This window comes from Bidens hawaiensis, unplaced genomic scaffold (assembly GCF_021521415.1).
Source record: "Bidens hawaiensis isolate Kalapana, Puna unplaced genomic scaffold, B.hawaiensis_p1.1 tig00051428_1, whole genome shotgun sequence".
Classification (NCBI taxonomy): domain Eukaryota; kingdom Viridiplantae; phylum Streptophyta; class Magnoliopsida; order Asterales; family Asteraceae; genus Bidens; species Bidens hawaiensis.
Window position 1 is genome coordinate 61,042 of NW_027499225.1, and position 12,599 is coordinate 73,640.

Genomic DNA, 12,599 nt, shown 5'->3' on the forward strand with positions numbered 1-12,599 from the left:
ATTGTTAATCTCTCTTAATCATTACAAATTTCAACTTGAGTCACTACTATCTATTATTATATAATATAAAAGATAAGTTTGACGAAGCAAGAGTATTATTGGTTTATTTGACATCGTGAGATTGGCTAAATAATTTGTTTTTTTATTTTTAATTATTAAATGGTTACTTGTGTCGATTCACCGTTCGGGTTTTACCAACTCACCGTCGCAACGCCTAGTATCGACAACGCTCGGGTTTTACCAACACCCGGGTGTAATCGAGCTTTTTTGTTTTAGTTCCAGTACCGTAAAGAATGTAAACGAAATCAACCGAATTTGTGTCGACTCGCTATCGCAACGCCCAGGACTAAAAATGTTATGGTTTTGTCGGCTCACCGCCGCGAAACATGGTACCTACAACACTGGGGTTTTAGTTTCGTTACCATAACGAATGACACCGAAAATGACCAAATTCGCGCCGACACACCACTACACGACTGGGACCGACAAAGCTCCTATTTTACAGCGCATGGGTTTCACTGATCCACCACCGTCGTAACGAACATGACGAAAGCCAACCAAATGTCGATTTTGTTTTTTTTATGTTTTAGTTCTGGTACCATACCGAACGTGTCGGAAACCGATCAGACTTGCGTAGACTCACCGCCTCAACTCCCGAGATTGACATCGAGTTATACCGGCCTACACCACCCCATTGGCCCACCTCAGTTTTTATAATTTTTATTATTATTTGTTGTAGTTCCAGTAAAATAACGCACGTAACCGAAACCGGCTGAATTTGCGTCGACTTACGATATCATCGCTTGGGACCGACAACGTTTGGGTTTTACCAACCTGTCCCGGCGCAACGCGCCGGTAAAAGTACTAGTTAAAAATAATTCACATATTTAGTAGAATTAATTTAATTTATTTATTGGTGTATTTATTAGGTATAAGTTATGCTAAATAGTCTTCATATAACCAAATTAATTATTCGGTCCGATCTTTTCATTTATTCTTCAGTTTGGTCGTAACCATATCATATGCAATGTTTTACATATATCTATCTATAATGCCATCAAGTATTTTATAATTATTATTAAAATTAAGATATAATATATTAACAATCATCGAAGCCCAACAATGCTCCCTATTAGATATCTAAATGAGTCGAGCCGCTCGTGAGCTACTTGAGATTTGATCAATAAAAAGCTCGACACAAATCGAGCCTCATATAAAACTCGTTTAGTTATCGAGCCCAATCTCAAGCTTTGTATGTGAATATTGTTTAGGCTTGTCTAGCCTTAACAAGAGTATTTATAGGTTTTAACTCTTTTGAACTTCTATATATTGTTTCACACTGCACACAGTGGTGGACCCAGACCAAAGGTGTATATGCCGGCTGATCCCCGTAAAATAAATAAATTTAAGGTGCGTGTGTATATATATATATATGTTAAAATCTTGATTGCCTTATAAAATTTTGGCACCAACCCTCTATCGAACCCTGTGAATTTTTTTCCTGGTTCGCCACTGACTGCAAAGCCAAGCTCGAGCAGAGCTTTGTCTCGTTTAAGATACATACACGAGCCAGATTCGAGCTTATGTTCATTCGAGTTTTTTATGTAAATATATAAAAATAAATAACAATGTATATAATTGTAATTATATAAATAATAAATCCCCTGAGCCAACCCCGAGTTTAAAACGAGTAAACGACTACGAGCCGAGCTCAAACTTTCAAAATATAAAAAAAAGCTCAAAACAAGAAAACTTGAGTTCAAGCTCTCGTAAGTCAAAATAAGCCGCGATCGAGCCTAGCCTAGTCTAGTCAAGCTCAGGCTCGGTTCGTTACGACTCTACAATGCCTAAATAAAGAAAGGTCAAAATGGTAATTATACGAAAAAACATTTCACGCGGAATTGGTCAACAAACATCTGAAGTCAAGCTAGAATTGGTCTTCTACAATGAATGCATATAGAAAAATTGAAACTTTTTATAACTATTTATATATTTATTTATACCCAAATTAACCCTCAAATCTTGAATTAATATTGACTACAAAATTGACACCATCCTTTCTTTATCATAATTGTTTCTTGGAAGCAAACAATTTCTTGAAATCTTGAAATTATTTAGGATTTTTATAAAATTTGGGGTTTTTTATTATTTAGTTGGTAAATTTGATAAAGTTTAGTTTTTTATTACTGGGTTCAGCTTCAAAGTGTCTGAAAGATTATTTGATGGAAAGCTTATGCTGTTTGCAGGTATTTATTTATTATTATTATTATTATTATTATTATTATTTTAAGTTAATTTTTCTTGTTACATAGTTTTTAGATGATTAATTGTTGTAAAGTTTGTATTTTTATGTGTTTTAAGTATAATTTAAACATGGGTTTGCTTGATCATTACTTGATTTAGTTGTATATATCATTTTTATTAATAAAGTCATTTAGATGATCAAAAGTAGTTGTGTTTCTTGATTTCTTATAACCATTAAAAGCTTATCTTGAAGAGTGACTTTTGTTGACTTTTTAAAACATGGTTGCTGATAAATTGAACATTGATCATATTCGTGTAAAAAATATGTTATATTTTGTAACAATGATTGGATTTTGCAGGTAATTATTTTAACAGTTAAGTGTTCTTGTTGCATAGTTTTTAGATGTTTAATTATAAAAAGTTTGTATTTTTATGTGTTTTAAGTATAATTTAAACATGGGTTTGCTTGATCATTACTTGATTTATTTGTTGTATCATTTTTATTAATAAGTCATTTGGATGATCAAAAGTAGCTGTGTTTCTTGATTTCTTTTAACCAATTAAAGCTTATCTTGAAGAGTGACTTTTATTGACTTTTTAAAACATGGCTGCTGCTATATTGAACACTGATCATATTCTTGTAAAAAATGTTTTATTCTGTAACAATGATTGAATTTTGAAGAAATTATTAGTTGGTTATTTTTTGGTTTTTACCAATAGTAATAACAAGGTTCCGATCATTTGTTTCGAAAACTTATGTTCTTTATTTGATGGATGTTAAAGATCGTTTCGTGTCTGCAGATTATTTGATGGAAAATTATGCTGTTTGCAGGTAATTATTTTAACAGTTATCTGTCTTGTGACATAGCTTTTAGATGATCAATTGTTGGAAAGTTTGTATCTTTATGTGTTTTAAATGTAATTCTATGCTGAGTTTGCTTGATGATTACTTGATTTATTTGTACATATCATTTTTATTAATAAATCATTTGGATGATCAAAAGTAGTTATATTTCTTGAATTCTTGTAACCATCAAAATTTTATCTTGAAGAGTGACTTTTGTTGACTTTTTAAACCATGGTTTTGCAGAAGTTGTTAGTTATTTTTAGTTTTTTTACCAATAATAATAATCTGAAAATTATAATTTTTGGTTTGTGTTTGTGTACATAGTTTAGAAGAGGCCCGTCATCGTATAGCTCCGGTAAGGGGAAGAACAATGAGGGTGGTATCAAGTTCGGGTTTGAGTTAGTCAAAGGAAAAGCTAATCATCCTATGGAGGATTATCATGTTGCTAGGTTTGTGGAAATAGATGAACACGAACTCGGGCTTTTTGCCATTTACGATGGCCATTCGGGAGATCGCGTGCCTTTTTATCTTCAAAAACATTTGTACGATAACATCTTGGCCGAGGTTGGTACTTGTTACTAATGTGTGATTTTATAGTGGCCGGGTTAGATAACGGGTCAAAATGCTTTTAGGTCAAAAGGGATAATTCCATGTTTTTAAAATACACTTTGAGTGACTTTAAGCTCGTTTTACCCTCTTGATCCGTTTACCTTTTGGTATATATTTTTTTATTTTACGTGTTTGACTTATTAGTGAGAATGTAACTCAAATCAACTCATTTATAAGTAACCGGATCATCATATGGGGTGTAAAGTGTAAACAAGCCTAGCTGAGCCCAAGCTCGACTAGGCTCGAACTCAGCTCGTGAGAAGTTTTTTGAACTCGATCTCAGCTTGTTCATTATTTACTAATTAATTTTTTTACATTTCTTAGTTATTTTTATATATGTTTTAATTATAAATTCATTTGTAACATAATATATAAAATAGGCTCGTTAGCTCGAGCTTGATAAGTGAAGCTCGGGCTCAGACTTGTTACTAAACAAGCTTATTTTTAGCTTGAGCTCGTTTAAGCTTGGCTCGATTCGAGCTTTTAGACTTTAGAGGCTCTAATATCGCACGAGTAATAAGTTTTCAAGTTAACACATTTTGCTTATAGTTGCAAACAAGTTATCATTCTTGTGTTTTCGAAAATAGATGCATTATGCAAAATCGAGCGGTTTTGGAGATGATTCATATGTTTGACTTTGACCTAATGTTACAGAGCGAGTTTTGGGTTGACCCAAAGAGAGCGATAACTAAAGCGTATGAGAAAACGGACGCGTCAATTCTTTCACACGATTCGGACTTGGGACAAGGCGGGTCAACCTCAGTGACAGCTGTTCTTATAAACGGTCAACGGTTATGGGTTGCAAATCTAGGTGATTCTCGAGCGGTTATTTCGAAAGGCGGTGAAGCTATACAGTTGAGTACCGATCATGAACCGAGTACAGAAAGAGTCAGTATTGAGCATAAAGGCGGGTTTGTCTCGAATATGCCAGGTTTGACTTTGTTGACTTTTTCGTGAGTGTCGTTGATGACATGTCTGCTGCCACATAAGATGTCACAATTTTAAAAATTTTGATTATGTAAAAAAACAAAATTTATGAACAAGTTTGAAGAAACTATGATTTTAAGAACTTATGTTGTAAAATAGTAAGAATAATATAATAATAGGTCAAGTTATTCTACAAAGGGAAACAAAAATGAGACGGATTTGTAGCCACAAAAAAAAACCCTAAAAAAATAAAAAAAAATCATAACTCAAAATTTAATAAAAAAAACAAAAAAAGTAAAAACATAAAAATGTTTCCACCGTCTTTCTTGTTCTCATAAAAAAAACAGAATGGTAAATGAAAAAAGTCGTTGTGTCTTTTTGTTTATTATTATGTTTTGTGTTTATTTTCGTCATTGATTGTGTCTTTTTTTATTTATATTGTGTTATATTACTCAACATTGTGTTAAATTTTGTTCGGCATTGTGTTATATTTTGTGATTTACCGTGTCTTTTTTTAGTTATAATTCTGTCTTTTGTTCATTTTCGTCATTGTGTCTTTGATCTCGGCATTGTGTCTTTTCGTCATTTTTTTTTGAAAGGGAATGATGGCGGAAACATTTTAGTTTTATAAATTTTTTCGTTTTTTATTTATATTTTTAGTTATGATTTTTTTATGATTTTTTTGAATTTATTTTTAAGGGGTTTTTGTGTGGTCACAAATCCTTCTCACACTTCTTATTTTTGTCTTCCCTTTGTATTTTAACTTCACCCTAAATAAGAATAATATAATAACAATAATAATTGTATTAGTAATATATTACACAACATTGGTAATTGTACTGTGAAGCCAGTGTGGGCCCGGTCAAAACAACAAATCGTTGTTTTAATGTTTCTTTATTAGCCTTATTTATTTATTTTTAGTATTCTTTATTTGCATATATTTTTTTTTATATTGTTTTTGACTTTTTTCAGGTGATGTCCCTCGAGTGAACGGACAACTAGCAGTATCGCGTGCATTTGGAGACAAAAGCCTAAAATCCCATTTGAGATCCGACCCTGCTATTCAAGATACGCTTGTAGATACCAAAACTGATCTTCTTGTGTTGGCAAGTGACGGTCTTTGGAAGGTAACAATTTGATTATTAACACATCATGTCAACATTCTTTTATAGCATTTGTATGGTTATTAATTATTTTTTTTATTAAATTAATCGAGGTTATGGATAATCAAGAAGCAATAGATATTGCAAGAAAAATCCGGGACCCTCAGAAGGCTGCTAAGCAGTTAGTAGCGGAAGCTTTGAAACGAGACAGTAAAGATGACATATCGTGTGTGGTAGTTAGATTTAGGTAAGATTCTTTTGTATCTTTAATCGTTTTATATCTTTTTTTAATTTCATTTTGTGGGTCCGTTTGATCACTGCAAACGGACTGTAAAATGAAAATTAGAAAAGAATTGCACGAATTCTATGTAAAGAAAAACTTAAATAACGACGAGAAAATAAACCCGAGTTGTGAGTTTGCTAGTTTGGTGAAGAAAATATAGTTGAATAGTTGATATGTTATGTACATTGGACCCTTATTGGTGTTTTGTTGACTTGATTGTTGTAAAATTATGAAGAGATTTGGTTGGCTTGTTTGGATCTTGGAATGAAAAATCTCTATGTTTGGTTTCGCTATCCGGTTCGTCTGGTTTTTATGAAAATTATTTATCAGACGTAGTTTTTGAAGAACAACAAACCATACGATGTGATTGGGTTTGGTGGATAGATTAATATGGTGTGATTTTAACGGTTTGTACCTCATTATCTACTTTTTCTCTTATTTAATTTATAACAATTTATATATTGTATATTGAACTATTTTATATTATGTATATACAAAATAAATTAAAATAATAAAACACACATAATATTTATTACACAAGAAAAAAAATTACTAGATAAAAAACACACTTTAAAATTACATTGAAAACATATAGCATTTCTAAAAAACACACCTACAATAAAAATTTTAAAAATGTGCAACTTTTGATAAATAGAAAGAAAAAAAACACACAAGTGATAATTAGTGGATTAAGTTAAAGAAAAAGAAAGGCAATTTGATAACTATTTTTATTAGAAAAGAAAACCACCGTTACAACACCACTCCAATTGATAAAATTATTCGAAGCGTCAATATTATACAAAAGAATAATACAAACTTAAAACTTTTACTGGAATACTCAACAACCAGCAGCTTTATTTGAAGCTGCAACATAAAAATCTTGCTGGACCACTCAACAACTGCAACTTTATTTGAAGCGTCAACATCAGACATAAGAATAATACAAACTTAAAAATTTACGGGAACACTCAACAACATGCAGCTTTATTCGAAGTTGCAACTTAAAAAGCTTACTGGAACACTCAACAACCTGCAACTTTATTTGAAGCGTCAACATCATGCATGAGAACAGCAAACCAGCAGCTTTATCATAAGTAGTTTTGAAGAACAACAAACCAAATTGGTCAGGTGGATGGATCGATATGGTGTGATTGGGTTGGGTGGATGGATCAATATGGTGTGATTTTAACGGTTTGTACCTCATTACCTACTTTTACCCTTATTTAACTTATAACAGTTTATATATTTTATAATGAATTATTTTATATTATGTATATACAAACTAAATTAAATAATAAAAAAAAAAGTATTAGATAAAAACACACTTTAAAATTATATTTAAAACATACAACATTTCTAAAAAAACACAACTACAATAAAATTTTTAAAAACTTATAGCTTTTGATAAGTAGAAAAAAAAATACATACGTGATAATTAGTGGACTAAGTTAAAGGAAAAAAGAGTAATTTATTAACTATTTTTGTAAGAAAAGAAAACCACTGTTAAAGTGAAAACAAATTTCGTCATCTATGAAGTATCTATCTATACTAATAAAAGAAAATAATTCTGGACACATGTCATTATGAGGTTAATTTTTACTATCAAATTTCCGTCAAAATCACTTATCTCCTATTGATGGAAAAGAAAAAAATCTTGGTTCTAAATATAGTATTGATTATAAATTCAATATATCGTATTAATTGGTCAATTTCTATTTATTGAATTATTTATGCCATATTATATTATTTTAAACATAATATACAATTGTATACCGATGATAGAATAACTTATTCTTGATTTAAAATTCAAATATATTTGATGAGATAAAACGAATATATTTGTAATACATCTTTTTACATAATATAAAGAGACTTAATTATTTTTTTTATTTGTATTAAATTATTCATTGTAATTATATTAATTTATCCCGTGTAATACACGGTTTCTATTTCATCATATCATTATTCATTGTAATTATATTATTCATTGTAATTATAAAGAGACATATTTCATCATATCATTAAATGACTATTAATCAAATGATCAAATTCTAATCACTCATCTTTTTATATTAATTTCTATTCTTTTTATATTTATGTAGTTAGAATATAATTAAAAGGTTTGCACATTTTGGTTAAATAAATTTTGTTATATCCTTACCTATACGGTTAACATAAGATTTTAGATTGTTAGTATAATATGTTTGATGTTGAAAATATAAGTGAAAGTATAACATCTAAGTCTTCTAACAATTTTTAAACATGTGTTATGCTATATGTTAATTGCTTTCTTTAGTTGAAAATTTTGTTAGCCCACTAACAAAACAATTAAATTAGAGTTTACAACTACCTAAAAAGATTGTCACTAATAAAATTTGTTGCTTCTTTTTTCTTTGCCAAACAAAAAATAAAGAACCGGACATATACAAAAATAAAACGTAACATATTTTTAACTCCACAACGAAGCGCGGGAAATTATACTAGTTTTATTTACATTGATTTAAATGTGAGGGGACCCATCTCAACCGTTTGTCCTAGTTCTCCATAAACAATTCTTGTGAAACAGTATCACTCCAACGGATAAACTTATTTGTCGCTTCTGTTTGAAACTTCAAACGGCGTCATGTGGGCACCGTTGGAGATGCTATGTCTAACAAAATTGTTTATAAGTTTATCGGAACACTCAACAACCTCCAGCTTTATTTGAAGCGTCAACATCATAGATAATAATAGTACACACTTGAAAATCTTGGTGTGTGTTTGTAATCGTTTAATTCCAAATAAAAATTCCATTTTTTTGGCGTGTGTTTGTATTCTTTTAACCTTTTGTCGTTCAAAAAAAAAATCTTTTTAGTAAAACGAGTATTTTGTATTTAAATGGATAAAGCGGATAGGGGTAGACGTTTGCTCTGAAAAAATGCACATGTGCCATCCAATCGTTGGTTTTATGCTGATTTTTCTGTAATAGTAGCTGGCTGGCGAATAATAAGTGAGGCTAATACGAACAGACCACCAACTACGCTAGTCCTTGGCCAATGGTGGAAATTGGCAATACGGTCTTCTAGCTTTACATCCAAGGACAACAATCGTACAATTTGTTAAAGTGAAGGCAAAGTACATAATTTCTATTAATAAAGTTTATTGGAGATGTTAAGATGGTTATTTGAAAGTGACTATTTGATAGGAATAGAATCGAACAAGAAGAATCGTAATAAAGGGAAACTCAATTCATTATCCAGATGATGATTACAATTGACGCAACTAACTCATATACCGACTCAACAACCTAACAACTATTTACAAACAAATCCCTGAACTTTGACAACTCTACATACAGTCCCTCTACTTCTTTGAACACAATTACTATTATACCCCTGACTTTTTTTTACATGTAACACTATTGTTACTCCAACTTTCATAATATAGGTACATAAATTATTATGTGAAGTATGTAGTAATAACTTTATAAAAGTATTGGTTATACTGTATTGTATAATTATTTAAATATTGTTATTTAAACTCTCTGTTAATAAAGTAGTTGTATACTCATAAGTATATACACATGGTCGTCTCCGAGAGTTTAAATACTTCGGTCGAGCCAAAATAAAAAGGCTCGTAGGCCTTAACAAAAATTTTTTATTCGCTAATGTACATGGATAAAACTTTTATCGACCGATTTATTATAAACATAAATAATTCTGAGCATGTAATTATCTTATAAACCATTGCAAATAACCTTATTTTTAACCCCAAAGAACATATATATGTAATATGTATAAAAAAAAACTTGTGCCCCCGAAACTTATGTGCCCCGGTTAATGATGCGGCTCGAACACCCTCCGAGCCTCCACTGTATAAATCATTGAAACACTTTGTGGTCAGCAAATTACCAATTTACCACATATTTGTAATGTAAATTTTCATGTGATGAATTGGTTGGCTCAAGTAATGATTATCCATGAATTATTATGATATTATCTTCCAGTATTAAATCATCATTTGCAATTTACTGTGTAAAGTGCAAATAAAACAACTTTTTAGATGATTATTAATTGAAGTAGAAACATAGATATTACATCAACATAGTAGGTAGGCGGGCAACAAGCTGCGCCGCTGTAACACCCCGACCAAAGGCGGATTATACATCGGGGCGCCACATATTGTTTCATTACTCGTGACACTATTGGTGTCAATATTTATTAATACACATTTTATCGCGCACGCGCAGCGGGGAAAATAAAAAAACATAAATTAAACATGAATCAATATATTATAAATTATAACATTCAAACAACATTAACTTGTCTTGATACATTTTAAATTCTAGGTCCAAAAGTAAAAACGTCCTACGTGTCCACAAGCTCCAAAACAGCTACTGCAAACCTGAACATGTGTTAAAATAAACGTCAAACACTTGCGTGTTGGTGAGAAATCAAGTTTAATAGATAATCATAGATAATCACAGTAAATCTGCGCGCAACACGTGTATGTCTAGAGTTTAACAAGGGTGTAATCAGATTGTGATCAAGCCTAAGATAGTTCATAGATCATAGTTCAATCCATGCTCCCAATTGAGCATAAAAACGAGAAAACATCTGTGCAAGTGTAAACAAAGAAAACCGTAAACGATAGGTCTCCCGTGTTCAACTAATGGTACCAACGGAACTGCGGAATAGGCCGAACAAAGCGGTTAATGATACACATACAAATAAACAGCCAAGTAAACGTCCTCAACACATGGGATACTGCGCGACTAAAGTTCATAAACAAGTTTAAGACTCAAGTTTTGTATGAACACATGAACATCCCCAAAGCATTTAAAATAAAAAGGGATTAGATACGAGATAACTCACATGATAAACGATGCGGTGGTAGATAAAGCAAGAACCAACTTTAAACAAGCACAAGTTAACCTATAAATAAGATTATTGTTTAATGATTTGTTTTAAGTCTTGATTATAAGTTAGCATAATTAATAAGTAAATTATAATATATATTACCGGAAAAGCAGGAAGAACAAGGAGGAAGACGGAGGCAGAGAGGAAGACGGCAGAGAGAGCAAGGAGCAAGAGAACAGGAGAGATTAAGTGTTTTGTGTGTGATGTGTTAGGAAAAATAATACTATTATTTATAGAGAAACCCTAGGGAACACAATCCTAGAAAAGGGGAAAAGATCTCAAAAAGCAAAAGATATCAAAAAGCATAAGAATCCAAAAGCAAAAGATATCAAAAGATATGGCAGCTGCAGGGGGCAAGATAAAGCTGACAGGGAACAGTAACAGGCATGGGCGGGTCAGATAAAGGTACTGGTCAAGCATGGCAAAAGCAGATATCAAAAGATAATGTCAGTCACTTTTTCTACCAACCAATGGGGGTTGGTACGCATGCTGCGCCGAAAGTAACTATTCAGACATAAAGCAGATTAGGTCAACAGCTCAAAAGATAAGACAACACAAAAGCAAACGGCTAGATTTAAACAGAAGATACAAGGGTTAAGCGCGGGAAGGCTGAGTGCGCGAGCGCGAAGGCTGGCACAACAATCCTTAGCGCACTGCGGGAAGAATCACAAATCCTTAGCGTGCTGCGTGAAGAACTAGAATTCTAAGCGCATCGCGGGAAGAACAAACATTCTTAGCGCATTGCGGGAAGAACATGCATTCTTAGCGCATTGCGGGAAGAACATGCATTCTTAGCGCGCTGCGAGAAGAGTTCTCTTCACGTATCGCAGGAACAGGATGTCTCCACGCAGGCTTCCATGAAAGGAGTCTGGCGCGTGGAGCTGCAGACATCCTTAGGCGGGAAGAACCAAAGGACAAGCAAAGAGGAGGGAAACAAGGCGTAAGGGCGGGACGGCGACAAGAGGGAAAAGAAGGCGGAAAGAGAGAAGGAAGAGGGACGGGACGGCGGAAAGAAAGAGAGAGAAAGAGGCGGGAAGGAAAATATATATTATTATTAAAAGTAAAATATAAGTATAAATAAATATTAAATCATAAAAGAAAGAGATCGGGTCAGAGAAACGGGTACCTGGGTCGGGTCGGATCAGGGCAGATGTCACAGTCTCCCCTACTTTAAGAAATTTCGTCCCGAAATTTATCTCGAAGTAGGTTGCGCAGAGAACAGGTGCGGGTACTTGATCTTCATTTGATCTTCCCTTTCCCATGTAAACTCGGCTCCGCGCTTGGACTCCCAGCGAACTTTCACGATAGGGATACGACTGCGCTTGGTTTGCTTAACCTCGCGATCCATAATCTCAACAGGCTTCTCAATGAAATGCATGGATTCATCAACTTGAACTTCATCAAGTGGAATGTGAAGGTTCTCGTCAGCTAAACACTTCTTGAGATTGGAAACATGGAACGTTGGATGCACATTACTGAGCGCGAGCGGCAGGTCAAGTCTGTAGGCAACTTTTCCCACACGCGCGAGAATCTTGAATGGACCAACATAACGAGGAGCAAGCTTACCCTTCTTCCCAAAGCGGACAACACCTTTCCAAGGCGACACTTTGAGGAGAACAAGATCACCAACTTGAAATTCGAGAGGCTTTCGCCTACGATCTGCGTAACTCTTCTGTCGGCTTCTGGCA

At 32.9% G+C, this 12,599-nt stretch overlaps 1 protein-coding gene across 1 annotated transcript; it reads left to right on the forward strand.

Annotated features, from left to right (window-relative positions):
• Window positions 1–1,628: 1,628 nt before the first annotated feature.
• LOC143599047 (putative protein phosphatase 2C 10) lies at window positions 1,629–6,209 on the forward strand. Its single transcript, XM_077077109.1, has 5 exons — window positions 1,629–2,246; window positions 3,416–3,655; window positions 4,355–4,631; window positions 5,600–5,754; window positions 5,844–6,209. Exons 1-5 carry the CDS (start codon window positions 2,223–2,225, stop codon window positions 5,979–5,981), a joined length of 834 nt encoding a protein of 277 aa, XP_076933224.1. The 5' UTR covers window positions 1,629–2,222; the 3' UTR covers window positions 5,982–6,209.
• Window positions 6,210–12,599: the final 6,390 nt, after the last annotated feature.

Bases quoted from the DNA above. Each gene is read 5' to 3' on its own strand.
- LOC143599047 (XM_077077109.1), top strand. From the start codon at position 2,223: ATGGAAAGCTTATGCTGTTTGCAG. The intron at 3,656-4,354 runs GTTGGTACTTGT...CTAATGTTACAG, and splicing joins ACGATAACATCTTGGCCGAG to AGCGAGTTTTGGGTTGACCC. The intron at 4,632-5,599 runs GTTTGACTTTGT...GACTTTTTTCAG, and splicing joins GTTTGTCTCGAATATGCCAG to GTGATGTCCCTCGAGTGAAC.